This window comes from Hypanus sabinus, chromosome 23 (assembly GCF_030144855.1).
Source record: "Hypanus sabinus isolate sHypSab1 chromosome 23, sHypSab1.hap1, whole genome shotgun sequence".
Classification (NCBI taxonomy): Eukaryota; Metazoa; Chordata; class Chondrichthyes; order Myliobatiformes; family Dasyatidae; genus Hypanus; species Hypanus sabinus.
The window spans coordinates 61397705-61410879 of record NC_082728.1 but is presented as its reverse complement, the minus strand read 5'-3'; the positions used below and the strand labels follow the sequence as shown (position 1 = coordinate 61410879).

The 13175-nt window shown below is 44.5% G+C and overlaps 1 protein-coding gene across 2 annotated transcripts in view; it reads left to right on the top strand.

The window, feature by feature from the left end:
- Positions 1–4892: 4892 nt before the first annotated feature.
- Positions 4893–13175, top strand: part of nherf1b (NHERF family PDZ scaffold protein 1b) — a 121635-nt gene continuing 113352 nt past the window's right edge. For both annotated transcript variants that reach the window (XM_059948986.1, XM_059948985.1), the window contains exon 1: positions 4893–5373. In XM_059948986.1, the coding sequence (XP_059804969.1) occupies positions 4975–5373 (399 nt within the window). In that variant the 5' untranslated portion in view covers positions 4893–4974. The remainder of the gene's footprint in view (positions 5374–13175) is intronic.

Genomic DNA, 13175 nt, shown 5'->3' with positions numbered 1-13175 from the left:
TACTATTACAGCTACAGAAAGGGTGAGTAATGTAGCAGGATCCTCTTTTGAGTCAGTATGGGTAGAAGTCAGGAACAGGAAGGGAGCAGTTACTCTATTGGGAGTATTCTATAGGCCCCCTGGTAGCAGAAGAGATACCAAGGAGCAGATTGGGAGACAGATTTTGGAAAGGTGCAAAAATAATGGTTGTTATCATAGGTGACTTTAACTTCCCTAATATTGGTTGGCACCTGATTAGTTCCAATGGTTTAGATGGGGCAGAGTCTGAAAAGTGCGTCTGGGATGGATTCCTGTCACAGTATGTTGACAGGTTGATGAGGGGGAATACCATACTAGAACTAGTATATAATGAACCAGGTCAGGTGACAGATCTCTCAGTGGGTGAGCAACTGGGGGACAGTGACCACTGCTCCCTGGCCTTTAACATTATCATGAAAAAGGATAGAATCAGAGACGACAGGAAAATTTTTAATTGGAGAAGGGCAAATTATGAGGCTATAGGCTAGAACTTGCAGGTGTGAATTGGGATGATGTTTTTTGCAGGGAAATTTACTATAGACATGTGGTCGATGTTTAGGGATATCTTGCAGGATGTTAGGGATAAATTTGTCCCAGTGAGGAAGATAAAGAATGGTAGGGTGAAGGAACCATGGGTGACAAGTGAGGTGGAGAATCTAGTCAGGTGGAAGAAGGCAGCATATGTGAGGTTTAGGAAGCAAGGATCAGATGAGTCTATTGAGGAATATAGGGTAGCAAGAAAGGAGCTTAAGAAGGGGCTGAGAAGAGCAAGAAGGGGGCATGAGAAGGCCTTGGCTAGTAGGGTAAAGAAAAATCCCAAAGCATTCTTCAATTATGTGAAGAACAAAAGATTGACAGGAGTGAAGATAGGACTGATTAGAGTTTAAGGTGGGAAGATGTTCCTGGAGGCTGTGAAAGTGAGTGAGGTCCTCAATGAATACTTCTCTTCAGTATTCACCAATGAGAGGGAGCTTGATGACGGTGAGGACAATATGAATGTGTTTGATGTTCTGGAGCATTAAGGGAAGAGGTGTTGGAGTTGTTAAAATACATTAGGATGGATAAGACCCTGGGGCCTGACGGAATATTCCCCAGGCTGCCCATGAGGTGAGGGAAGAGATTTCTGAGCCTCTGGCTATGATCTTTATGTCCTCGTTGTCCACAGGAATGGTACTGGAGGATTGGAGGGAGGTGAATGTTGTCCCCTTGTTCAAAAAAGGTAGTAGGGATAGTCCGGGTAATTATAGACCAGTGAGCCTTACATCTGTGGTGGGAAAGCTGTTGGAAAAGACTCTTAGAGATAGGATCTATGGGCATTTAGAGAATCATGGTCTGATCAGGGACAGTCAGCATGGCTTTGTGAAGGGCAGATCGTGTCTAACAAGCCTAATAGAGTACTTTGAGGAGGTGACCAGGCATATTGTGCAGTGGATGTGATCTACATGGATTCCACAAGGTTCCACACGGTAGGCTTATTCAGAAAGTCAGAAGGCATGGGATCCAGGGAAGTTTGGCCAGATGGATTCAGAATTGGCTTGCCTGCAGAAAGCAGAGGGTTGTGGTGGAGGGAGTACATTCAGATTGGAGGGTTGTGACTAGTGGTGTCCCACAAGGATCGGTTCTGGGACCTCTACTTTTTGTGATTTTTATTACGACCTGGATGTGGGGGTAGAAGGGTGGGTTGGCAAGTTTGAAGATGACACAAAGGTTGGTGGTGTTGTGGATAATGTAGAGGATTGTCAAAGATTGCAGAGAGACATTGATAGGATGAAGAAGTGGGCTGAGAAGTGGCAGATGGAGTTCAACCCGGAGAAGTGTGAGGTGGTACACTTTGGAAGGACAAACTCCAAGGCAGAGTACAAAGTAGATGGCAGGATACTTGGTAGTGTGGAGGAGCAGAGGGATCTAGGGGTACATGTCCACAGATCCCTGAAAGTTGCCTCACAGGTAGATAGGGTAGTTAAGAAAGCTTATGGGGTGTTAGCTTTCAGAAGTCGAGGCACAGAGTTTAAGAGATGCGATGTTATGATGGAGCTCTATAAAACTCTAGTTGGGCCACACTTGGAGTACTGTGTCCAGTTCTGGTCACCTCACTATAGGAAGGATGTGGAAGCAATGGAAAGGGTACAGAGGAGATCTACCAGGATGCTGCCTGGTTTAGAGAGTATGGATCATGATCAGAGATTAAGGGAGCTAGGGCTTTACTCTTTGGAGAGAATGAGGATGAGAGGAGACATGATAGAGGTGTACAAGATATTAAGAGGAATAGATAGAGTGGATAGCCAGCACCTCTTCCCCAGGGCACCACTGCTCAATACAAGAGGACATGGCTTTAACATAAGGGGAGGGAAGTTCAAGGGGGATATTAGAGGAAGGTTTTTCACTCAGAGAGTGGTTGGTGCATGGAATGCACTGCCTGAGTCAGTGGTGGAGGCAGATACACTAGTGAAGTTTAAGAGACTACTAGACAAGTATATGGAGGAATTTAAGGTGGGGGGGGGATATATGGGAGGCAGGATTTAAGGGTTGGCACAACATCGAGGACTGAATGGCCTGTAGTGTGCTGTATTGTTCCATGTTCTATCTAAAACTGCTCACAATACTCCAAGTGAGGCCTCACCAGTGCTTTATAAAGTCTCAACATTACATCCTTGCTTTTATATTCTAGTCCTCTTGAAATGAATGTTACCTTCCTCACCACAGTCTCAACCTGCAAATTAATCTTTAGGGAATCCTGCACCAAGGCTCCCAAGCCCCTTTGCACCCCAGTTTTTGTATTTTCTCTCTATTTAGAAAACAGTCAACCCTTTCATTATTTCTATCAAAGTGCATGATCATGCACTTCCAGACACTGTAGTTCATCTACCATTTGTTTGTCAATTTTCCTCATCTGTCTAAGTCCTTCTGCAGCCTCTCTTCTTCCTCAAAACTACCTGCCCCTCTACCTATCTTCATATCATCTGAAAACTTTGCAACAAAGCCATCAATTCCAGCAGCCAACCAGACAAGGCTTCCTGCTCTTAGCCTCCTGCCAATTCACAGGAGCAGTTGCAGTAAGCAGTATCCATCATCAAGGGAGCCTATCCAGGCCAATCTCTCTTTTCACTGCAGCCTCAACTCTTACACCACCAGGTTGAGGAAACGTTATCCCCTCTTATACCAGAGGGGAGAACTTTACTCACTCCATCACTGACCTGTTCCCACACCTCTGGACTGACTTTCAAGGACTTTGCAACTCATTCTTTTGATATTTGCTGTTTATTTAATCATTCTTTTTGTATTTGTATAGATTGTTTCTTCTGCATATTGTTTGTTTGTCTGTCTCTGCCATGTGTGGTTTTTCATTATTCCATTGTTTCTTTCTATTTATCAGGAATGCCCACAAGAAAACATATGAAGAGATAAAATGAATACCCCCTCAAAATGAAGAGATGTAATGAATACCCTTAAGAAACCCCTCTCATTTGGCTCTTTTGTTATTGGTTCCCCAGTCCAAATTTGGACAGTTGAGGTCTCTCTTTGTGGCTTTCGTACATCTGGCCAATTTGCTCCTTGATATAACTTAGCTCTGAGAATGGAATGCTAATTGGTTTGTTATTGTCTCATGTGCCGAGATAGAGGAACAGCTTATCCTAAAGACAGTTCATGTAGTTCATTACACAACGCATTGAGGTAGAACAAGCTGAAACACAACACAGCAGAATAACGAGAAAGTGCAGTGCGCTAACAGGGAAGAACAAGATCATAACGAGGTCGATTGCTAATGTTTTTGTACTATGAAACAATAGTCTCATCACACCAGGATAGAAGCTGTCCGTGAGACCGTACCTTCAGGAAGAGTGGAAAAGAGAAGAGCGGGGTGGGTGGGCTGTTTGATTACGCTGGCTGTTTAATTGAGGGAGCGGGAAGCATAGGCAGAGTCCACAGAGGTTTTCAGAAATGTAATGACACTTGTTTCTTAATTCCAAAGAGGTAATTTCTTTCTCCGGTCATTCCAAAACATCGCCTCTTAATACGAAAATATTCTTCCCTATCACACGGTCACTCCATTACTCCCTATCTGCTCTGAATGCTTGGCGTCCGGGAGTATTAAGAACCCGTTCCGACTCTGTTTTCGCCAGGTTTCGCCAGTTGCCATGGTATCCGAATCTTAACTGGTGAATTGCGCAGCAATTTACTAATCCCGTTTAATGAGCTTCTTACCTTTAAAACGCGTACTTTTAGCCTGGTTCTGAATTAAACCTTATTACTTATTCTGATGATTTTTATTGCTTCCAATAATTCACAATGCATTTTCTCAGTTTTAATGTAACCTCCTATGCTCATTGTACTGTCAAATTAGTTTGAATTCCCAGCCGTCTCTTATCCTAAAATTGTTAAACAATACTCGCGGTTCCCAGCAAGTGGCAGCACACACGGGACGACGGCGCAGATAAAGCGATTTCACTGATATGTTTATTTTAAATTAATTTTCAGTTCTGCTTCGAACTTTCTAACTTTGTTTTGTCATTATGTATTCTAAATACAAGGGACGGGTTATTCAGTTTATCGCCTTTGACTGTGGGGACGCCTCGCTCCGCAGGTGGTTGCAAATCAATATTCCGGACTCGTTACCGGGCGACCCTGGCCAAGCTTTATGAATACTCGACGCTTCACGATGCAATGTTATAACATGTATAAAATACGATATATATAAAACCACATAGGGTTTAAATGCATTGAACGAAGTCATGGCAAGTGAAACCACTTCTTTCGCTTATCAACAAAGTTCTATAAATATTAATGAGGGGCGGGGCCGGCCGTCGCCGATTGGCTGATTAGAGGACCGCCCTGAGGTCATGTTCCTTTGGCGCGCGCTGATTGGGAGCGTGAGCTGCCAGTCAGGGCGGCGAGCGGGAGAGCGCCACTCGGCCGTCTGTCCGGCCGGCCGGCGGAGCGCAGCGCAGCGGAGGCACCATGACCAAGGAGCAGCTGAGGCCGCGGCTCTGTGTCATCAGCAAGGGCCCGAACGGCTACGGGTTTCACCTGCACGGCGAGAAGGGCAAGACGGGCCAGTTCATCCGGCTGGTGGAGGCGGGCTCGCCGGCCGAGGCAGCGGGGCTGCGGGCCGGAGACAAGGTGGTGCAGGTCAACGGCGACAACGTGGAGCAGGACAGCCACCAGCAAGTGGTGGAGAAGATCAAGGCAGTGGCCGGCGAGACCCGGCTGCTGGTGGTGGACAAGGAGACGGATGAGTTGCTGAGGAGCCTGGGGCTGGAGTGCAAGATGGAATACGTCCACGGCATCCCCGAGCAGGGGCAGAGCGTCGAGCAGCGGGAGCCGGGAGGCGAGCTCAAACAGGCCGGCAGCGAGAAGGTAAGCGACGGCCCGGCCGCTCACCGCATCTGCTCACATGCCGTGTGGACGCTGGTTTGGGAGCGGGCAGAGGCGCCTGAGCCGTTTCCTCCAGACCACTGCACTCACTGCTCATGAAAGTAGCAGGGGCGCGCCTCCACATGGAGACCTGCTTGACAACTGGAAGCCCGTTAGGGAGTCTTTTACTCGTGTGAATGATCTGTGTGTCTGCACTGGGGTGAATTTCTGGAATTATAATCCCTGCCTTAAATTAAGTGAAATGTGTTGTTTGTGACGAAAGTACAGTGGAAATATTGATTTTTTTCCCCAAAGTAATGTATAAAATACATTGAGGTGGTGAGTATAGGCTCATGGACCTATTCAGAAATGTGATGGAGCTGAGGTTGGAAACTTCTTGTGGATCATAACTCCGTTACAGGAAGAGGATATATCCAGGATGGTGAGGTCCTTGACTCTCTGCAGCCTCTTTTGACCCTGTGCATTGGAGCCTCCGTGCCAATGGTGATGAAACCAGTCCAAGTGTTCATCTCCGGAAATCTGCAAGAGGTCTCTGAGTGACATGCAGAGTTCCAAGTAGCATCAATGACAGGACAGGTCCTCTGAGATGTTGACACCCAGGAACTGAAAGCTGGCCACCCTTTTCATCAATGGTTCTTGGTGAAGACTAGTGCGTGCTGTCTGCCCTTCCCCTTCCTGAAGTCCACCGTACAGTCCTTGGTGTTGAGTGCGAGTTTGTTGTTGGAACCACTTGAGCAGCTGATCTATCTCACTTCTGGAAGCCTCGTCTGAGGTTCTACCAACAACAGCTGGGGTGTTATCAGTGCATCTGAGCTGTGCTTAGCCACATAGAGTAAAGCAGTACACATCCTGAGGTGAGTCAGTGTGTTAACACCAATCCATACCCATTGCAGTTTCCTGATGATGAAGTTGCTGAAGGGAGATACAGAGGCCCGGGTTTAGAAGCTTGTTTCTAAAACTACCCCTCACAATCTCCAAAGACAGTTTGTGGGTGTCTTGGGCTTTGTTTGGGCAGTGAGTCTTACCCAATGTGTTTGCCCTTCCCTGTGCCCTGCACATTTAAGAGGTTTAATTGGGTAAGAGGGTTTCCACCTGATTTCCTTCCCTGTTAGGGTGCCTCCTGTGCATTAGAAGAAAAGGACTTTTACATACTTGTAAGCCACTGAGATTAAAATGAAAGTTCCTTCTGTAAGATTTTAAAAACACCCTTTCATTTTTGAGCAGAGTTCTAGATGCATTCCTCAAAGAAGAATGATTTCCACCTTTCAAGACTCCTCAGGATCTTATCAAGTCCCTCCTCACACTTATAAATTCCAGTGGACAGAAGATTTGTCCACGCCAGATCCTAGTGCAGTAATCGTGAATTGCTTCCAAAGTATTGATATCCTTCCTTTAAGTAAGAAACCCAGTGGACTTTCTGGTGAAGAGTGGCTCTCAGGATAAGAGCTGAATCTTTTAAAGTGAGCTAATTTGCTGCATTGACTGAATCACGGTGGAGAGCTGCTGGATTTAGTTTTGAAGGTGCATCTAAAATTAATGAGTTTTACGGTGTTGTATGTGGTTCACTTCATTAGTCAGACCTGAATACATCGCTTCAGATTTCCTCTCCTGAGCAGGGTTAAATGTCAGCGGAAAATGACTGTCAGGGTAGAAAATTTTTTCTTTGAAATTTGTAACTCAGTGCTGTCAACTGTCTGTTAGCTTTCCTGATCTACTAATATAGGTTGGAAATTCACAAACTGCCACCCAATGTGCAAGATGTACCTCCAGTGACAACAGTCTGGGAAGTGGTGGGGTTTCAGAGGTCAAACGCCAAGGGAAGATGTAGCAAAGGGTAGCCAGATCTTTAGGAGCATTGATGATCTTGGGGTGCAAGCCCATAGCTCTCTGAAAGTTTTGACACAAGTAAATGGGTGGTAATGAAGGTGTGGCCATGTCTATTTACATTGCTGTGTGTGATGTATGAGAGTCAGGAAGTTGTGTTCCTGTTGTTTAAAACTTTGGTCGGGCTGCATTTGAAATACTCTGCGCAGTTCTGGCCACCTCGTTACAGGAAGGATGTGGAGGCTTTCGGTGGGGGGGGGGGGGGGTGCAGCTGAAGAGGTTTACCAGGATATTGCCTGGATTAGAGGGCACGTGTTGTAAGGAGAGTTTAGACAAACTTGATTTGTTTTCTCTGGAGCACGGACGGCTGAGGAGAGACTGGGGTTGTGAAATTGAAGTATATAACATTACAGCAAAATACAGGCCCACAATATTTGCCAATCTTTTAACGTACTCTAAAATCAATCTAACCCCTCCCTCCTGTGTCGCCCCCTATTTTCCTATCATCTTTGTGATTTTGTTTCTTAAATGCCCTTTATGTATCTGTCTCTACCACCACCCACCACTCTGTTAGGAAAAATTATCACTGCTGCTCAAAACTTGTGTTGCATTCGCTTGCCTTTAATTACTGATGCTTGGAGACAGAACAGAGCCGGAGCACGAAATAACCTTTATTCAGTAAGCCATGCAGCTAACAGTGCACCCAGAGCACAACTATTTACCAAGAACATTTGAGAGGTCATTAGGAACAACAACCTGGGATTGGTTGTCATCCAATCAGTTAGCTTTGTTAGTTTGCCTTTCCTCCAGTCGTCGTAAAATTATGCCCCTCTTGTTAGTCATTTATGTCCTGGTTAAAAGTCTCTGAGTATCTACTTCAAGGGTCGGCAACCCGCGGCTCCGGAGCCGCATGCGGCTCTTTGATCTCTGTGCTGCGGCTCCCCGTGGTTTGTTAGTTTTTGAAATGTAATTCGAAATTTGAAGATTATGGTGATCTTGTACAATCTAAATAAAACGTTGTGAAGACCCCATTTCCCGGCACATCCGAACCGGCTCACAATTAGCCACCGTTCCGGCTAAGGGAGATAGCCTACGGGGGTTTGTGAGTACATGTCTTTTGGAGCATCCGCGCCCACTGTGACGGGTTGAGGGAGGCTTTAAAGCAAGGCTGTTTAGTTTGAATAAAGATAGCTTTGACTGCAGTGTCTTTATTTTAGCGCTGAGTGTAGCGCTACACCGCTACAACGTGTTTTTTTTATTGCTATTAATACACATCACCACTGCCAATGCCTGACACCCGCCAGTGCGCGCTTTCTTTTAATTCTTCGATCCAAGGTAGGCTACCTATGGAGTAACCTTCAACCCAACGTCTTTTTTTCGGAGTTCAAAATGTTTTTGTTGCATGCAGAAATGTAATTTTGTTTTCTCTGTAGGAGTTCATCAATTTCATAAATGCAACACATTATAGTTTGTTTATACATAGCATAAAGGCAAAAAAAAAACGTTGCATGCAGTGTTATTTCATTTTAAATGTCAAACGGGTTTTGTGGCTCCCAGTGTTTTCTTTTCAGTGGGAAATGGGTCCATATTGGCTCTTTCAGTGGTAAACGTTGCCGACCTTTGATCTACTTGATCTGTGCCTATTATCTTCATGTCAAGTCACCTCTCATCTTTCTTTCTTCCAAAGAGAAAGTCCCTACCTTTCTCAAATTATCTGCATAAGATATGCTCTCCAGTCCAGGCAGCATCCTGGTAAATCTCTGCACCCTTTCTAAAGCTTCCACCTCCTTTCTATAATGAGGTGACAAGAATGAAACACAACGTTGCAAGTGTGGTCTGACCAGGGTTTTCCAGAGCTGCAACATTACCTCGTGGCTTTTGAACTCAATCCACTAATTAAATAAGGCCAACACAACTTATGCCCTCTTAACAACCAAATCAACTTGTGCTGCAACTTTCAGGGATCTTTGGATGTGAACCCCAAGATCCCTCTGTTCCTTCACACTAAGTTGTATTCTGTCTTCAAATGCGTTCTTAAGTGAGTCACCTCATGCTTGCCTGGGTGGAACTCCGTTTGCCTCTTCTCAGCCCATTTCAGCATGCTGTCAATGTCCCTTTGCAACCTACACATTATCCACAACTCCACCAACCATCGTGTCGCCTGCAAACTTAGTAAGCCACCCTTCCACTCCCTCATCCAAGTCGTTTACAAAAATAGTAGAGAGCAGGGGTCCCAGAACAGATCCCTGTGGAACACTGGTCACCGACCTCCAGGCAGAATACACTCCATCTACTAATCACTCTCTGCCTTCTATGGGCAAAATAGGATAGTAAGGTTTTTTTTGCCTCATAGTCAAATAAGAGAGGATAAAAATTTAAGGTGAGTAGGAATACTTTGTAGGAGATATGCAGGGTGTGTTTTTTTTAATGTGTAAGCTACTCGATTGGAAAAGGCAGCCGTGGGTGGTGATGGAAATGTATATTTAAGAGGGATTACCTGCAGGAAACTGAGGGAAATGGATCATGAGCCAGCAGATAAGTGTAGCTTAATCTGACATCCTAGTTGGCCCAGACGGAAGGGCCTCTTGTTGTGCTGTACCATTTTGCTTTTGTTTTGTGTTTAATGCCCACGAGAGTTGGTCAAGTCCAGGTAAACTTGGCTTTAAAAAAAACCAGTTTAGAATTGGGGTGAATCACTGTGTGTCTTCAGCACAATGTGATAATATTAGTTACATGCACCCTTCATTCACAAAAGGGTTGGCATAACATTGTGGGCCGGAGGGCCCATCCTGCCCTGAAAATCCAGAAAAACTTGAAATATTTCATCAAGATATTGGCTCTTGAATCTTAAATCTGGACCAGATATTTGGAAAGGCAAATGTTCTATAAACTTATGTCAAATGGAAACTTGATAATTATACTATTACTAAGTTACGAATGATACCTCTCTGCCAAGTTCAAGAGCAGAAAGGAACTGCAAGAATATCTGTACAGACCAAAATCTGATTTTGAGTGTAGCTGCCACTTGGTCAGGCAGCAGCAAGCTTCCCTTTGCATACCCAAATCCTCCTCAGCATCAGAGGACATTTAATTTTTAACTCTAGAAATTTCTGTCAGTTACATAAACGCAGGAGATTTTATTTCTGTGGAAGGTGATTGTCTGAATAAAATTGTGGCAAGTGGTCTGATAATCACCCGTGTTTCACTCCTGCACTGACAGAAGCACAAGGCAAACCTGAATCTGTGCTGAATTCCCTTTGCAGTTTGTTGAGGGTTTCAGGATTAAGGATCATTGCCAGATGGTAAACTGGAGAGAGAGCGGGCTAATCAGGACTTGTCTGCCTTATGTAGCTGTTTGCCTGAATTTAGTTAAATACACAAGCTGTCAAAGTTCTGATTGCTGAACAAAAGTCCCACGCAGAGTAATATATTGATTTAGTACAGCTGTGTGTGTGTGTGACTAATGATTGCTGGGATATTGAAAATCCAGGAAGAAATTGTAAATATTCTGATTAAGATATTCTTAATTCTTAAAGCTAGGACAGATGTTTGGAAATTCCTGAAAGAGCAAGGATGAGCTTTAATTGATAATGAGATTCTAGAAAATGAAATGATGGTTTGAAATCTGCTGAGCCCCCGACCCACTGGAAAACACGCGCATTTTTCTAATCACCAGTTTGCCAAAAAGGACCAGCTTTGTGCCCAGCACGGATTGGGGCATCCAAGTTCAATTCTGGCACCCTCTTTAAGAAGGTTTGTTTGTCCTTTCTGTGAAGTGCACGGACTTCCTCCGGGTGCTCCAGTTTCCTCCCGTGGTCCAAAGACATACTGGTTAATTGGTCATTGTGAACTGTCCTGTGATTGGCTAGGGTAGATAGGTGGCTGCTGGCTGGTGCAGCTTAGTGAGGTGGAAACGCCTGTCCTAGGCAGTATCTCTAAGTAAACAAATAAACCTTGGCATTGAGATTCTGAGAGTCTGTGTCCTTTTGCTGATAATTCCCTACCCACAAATTACATAATGGCTGGCTATACCATGCACTGGTCCCAGATGTTCAGAAACATTCAGAATTGCTCCAAAATATTTCACAGAATCAACTTTATTATCACAAGCATATGTGAAATTTGTTGTAATAATAAAAATTGTAAATTACATTAAATGTATAAATATTTTTTTAAAGTTAAATAGTGCAACAAGAGAAAAAACAAATAGTGAGGTTCAATGTGCATTCAGAAATCTGATGGCAGAGCGGAAGAAGCTGTCCTTGAATCGTGTGTGTGTCTTCAGGCTCCTGTACCTCTTCGCTGACGGTAGCATTGAAAAGAGGCCATGTCCTGGGTGATGGAGTCCTTCATGATGGATGCTGCCTTGTTGAGGCATTCCTCCTGGATGCCCAGGATGGTACTGATTGAGTTCACAACTTTCTGCAGCTTATTGTGGTCCTGTGCTGTAGTCTCCTACCGCCCCCCCCCCCCCCATATGTTGATGCAGCCAGTTAGAATGCTGTACACAGTACATTTGTAGAAATTAATGAAAGTCTTGGTTACATAGTAAATCTCTTCAAACTCCTAATGAAGTATACCCTCTGTTGTGCTCTTTATGCTGGGCCCAGGGTAGATCCTCAGAGATGTTGACACCCAGGAGCCTACTCACTCACTCACTATTTCTGATCCCTTGCCTTTCTCTTTCTGAAGTGCACGATTGGCTGTTTGGTCCGACTGACGCTTAGTGCAAGGTTACTCAACCAGCTGATCCTGCTCACTTCTGTACACCTTCATTTAATCCGTACTTTTTAAAGAAAAACTCAAAACAATGTTGCATAGAGTCCATGCCAACCATCAAACTTGTATTTACACTAATTTTACTTTAAATCCATTTTATTTTCCCACATTTTCGTCAGCTCTGCCAGATTTTACCACACTCGCACACTGGGGCACCCTGTAGCAGCCGGTTTCTTTGTAATCTGCAGGTCTTTGGTATGGGAACCTGTTCTCTGTTGAAACTCCGTACAGAGAGCACCAGGGTCAGGATTGAACTCTAATGTGGCTTGACCACCCTGACTATTGTGTTATTTAAACCTGTGATGACCAAAGCAATCCAAAACATCCCACCAAGCAGAAATCAAGCTTCGAGTGGAACTCAGGTTGTCGGGCAGAGGGAAATGGGCAATTGGCATTCTAGATCAAGGCCCTTCTGAACTGATGGGACAGGGTCTCAACCTGAAATGACAGTTATCCATTTGCTCTGCAGGTACTGTACAGATGAAGACTCTTATGAACTGGTGGTGTGGTGTAGATAATGATCCTCGACTCAGAATGTCAGTTGTCCATTACCCTCCGCAGATACTGTCTGACCCACTAAGTTCCTCAGCGATTTGTTTTACTTTGCTCCAGGTTCCAGTGTCTGCAGTCTTTAGTCTCTAAAAATCCTACTGGTTGCCTTGAAATGAATGGAACAGAACTTGTTGCATAGGGTCTAATCCAGTGCAATCCTCGGAGTGGGTTCCCAGTGTAAGTTCAAACACATTTGGGAAACTGCTGGTGAACGACTCGGTGAGTTTGGGGATTTGTCTTCACATATACGCACGGTGGAAGTTCGGAACTTGTTAGCTCTAAGATGGGGAAAAGGCAGTATTTCCTCACAGAGACAGCTCCGTGCGCTTGCAGGCAGAATGTTTGATTTTGTCTACTGTTGAATGTGTGTTTCAGCCATAAAATATTATTTTTCAGAAAACTAGATATCACCTTTTGATGGACTATTTGGATGACAAACAATGAGATTCACTGTTTATTTCCTGACTACATTATTACAGGATCTCATTGCTACAGGGCAAGTACAGAGGTTAACCAAGACCTGTAAATTTAGCAGCTTTAAGCAATTCGTTAACTGAAAACAGGAACTGTTGTGTAAAGAATGCATTGCTTTCATTGGTGCTGTTAACTTGTGGTTTTTAATTGATAAT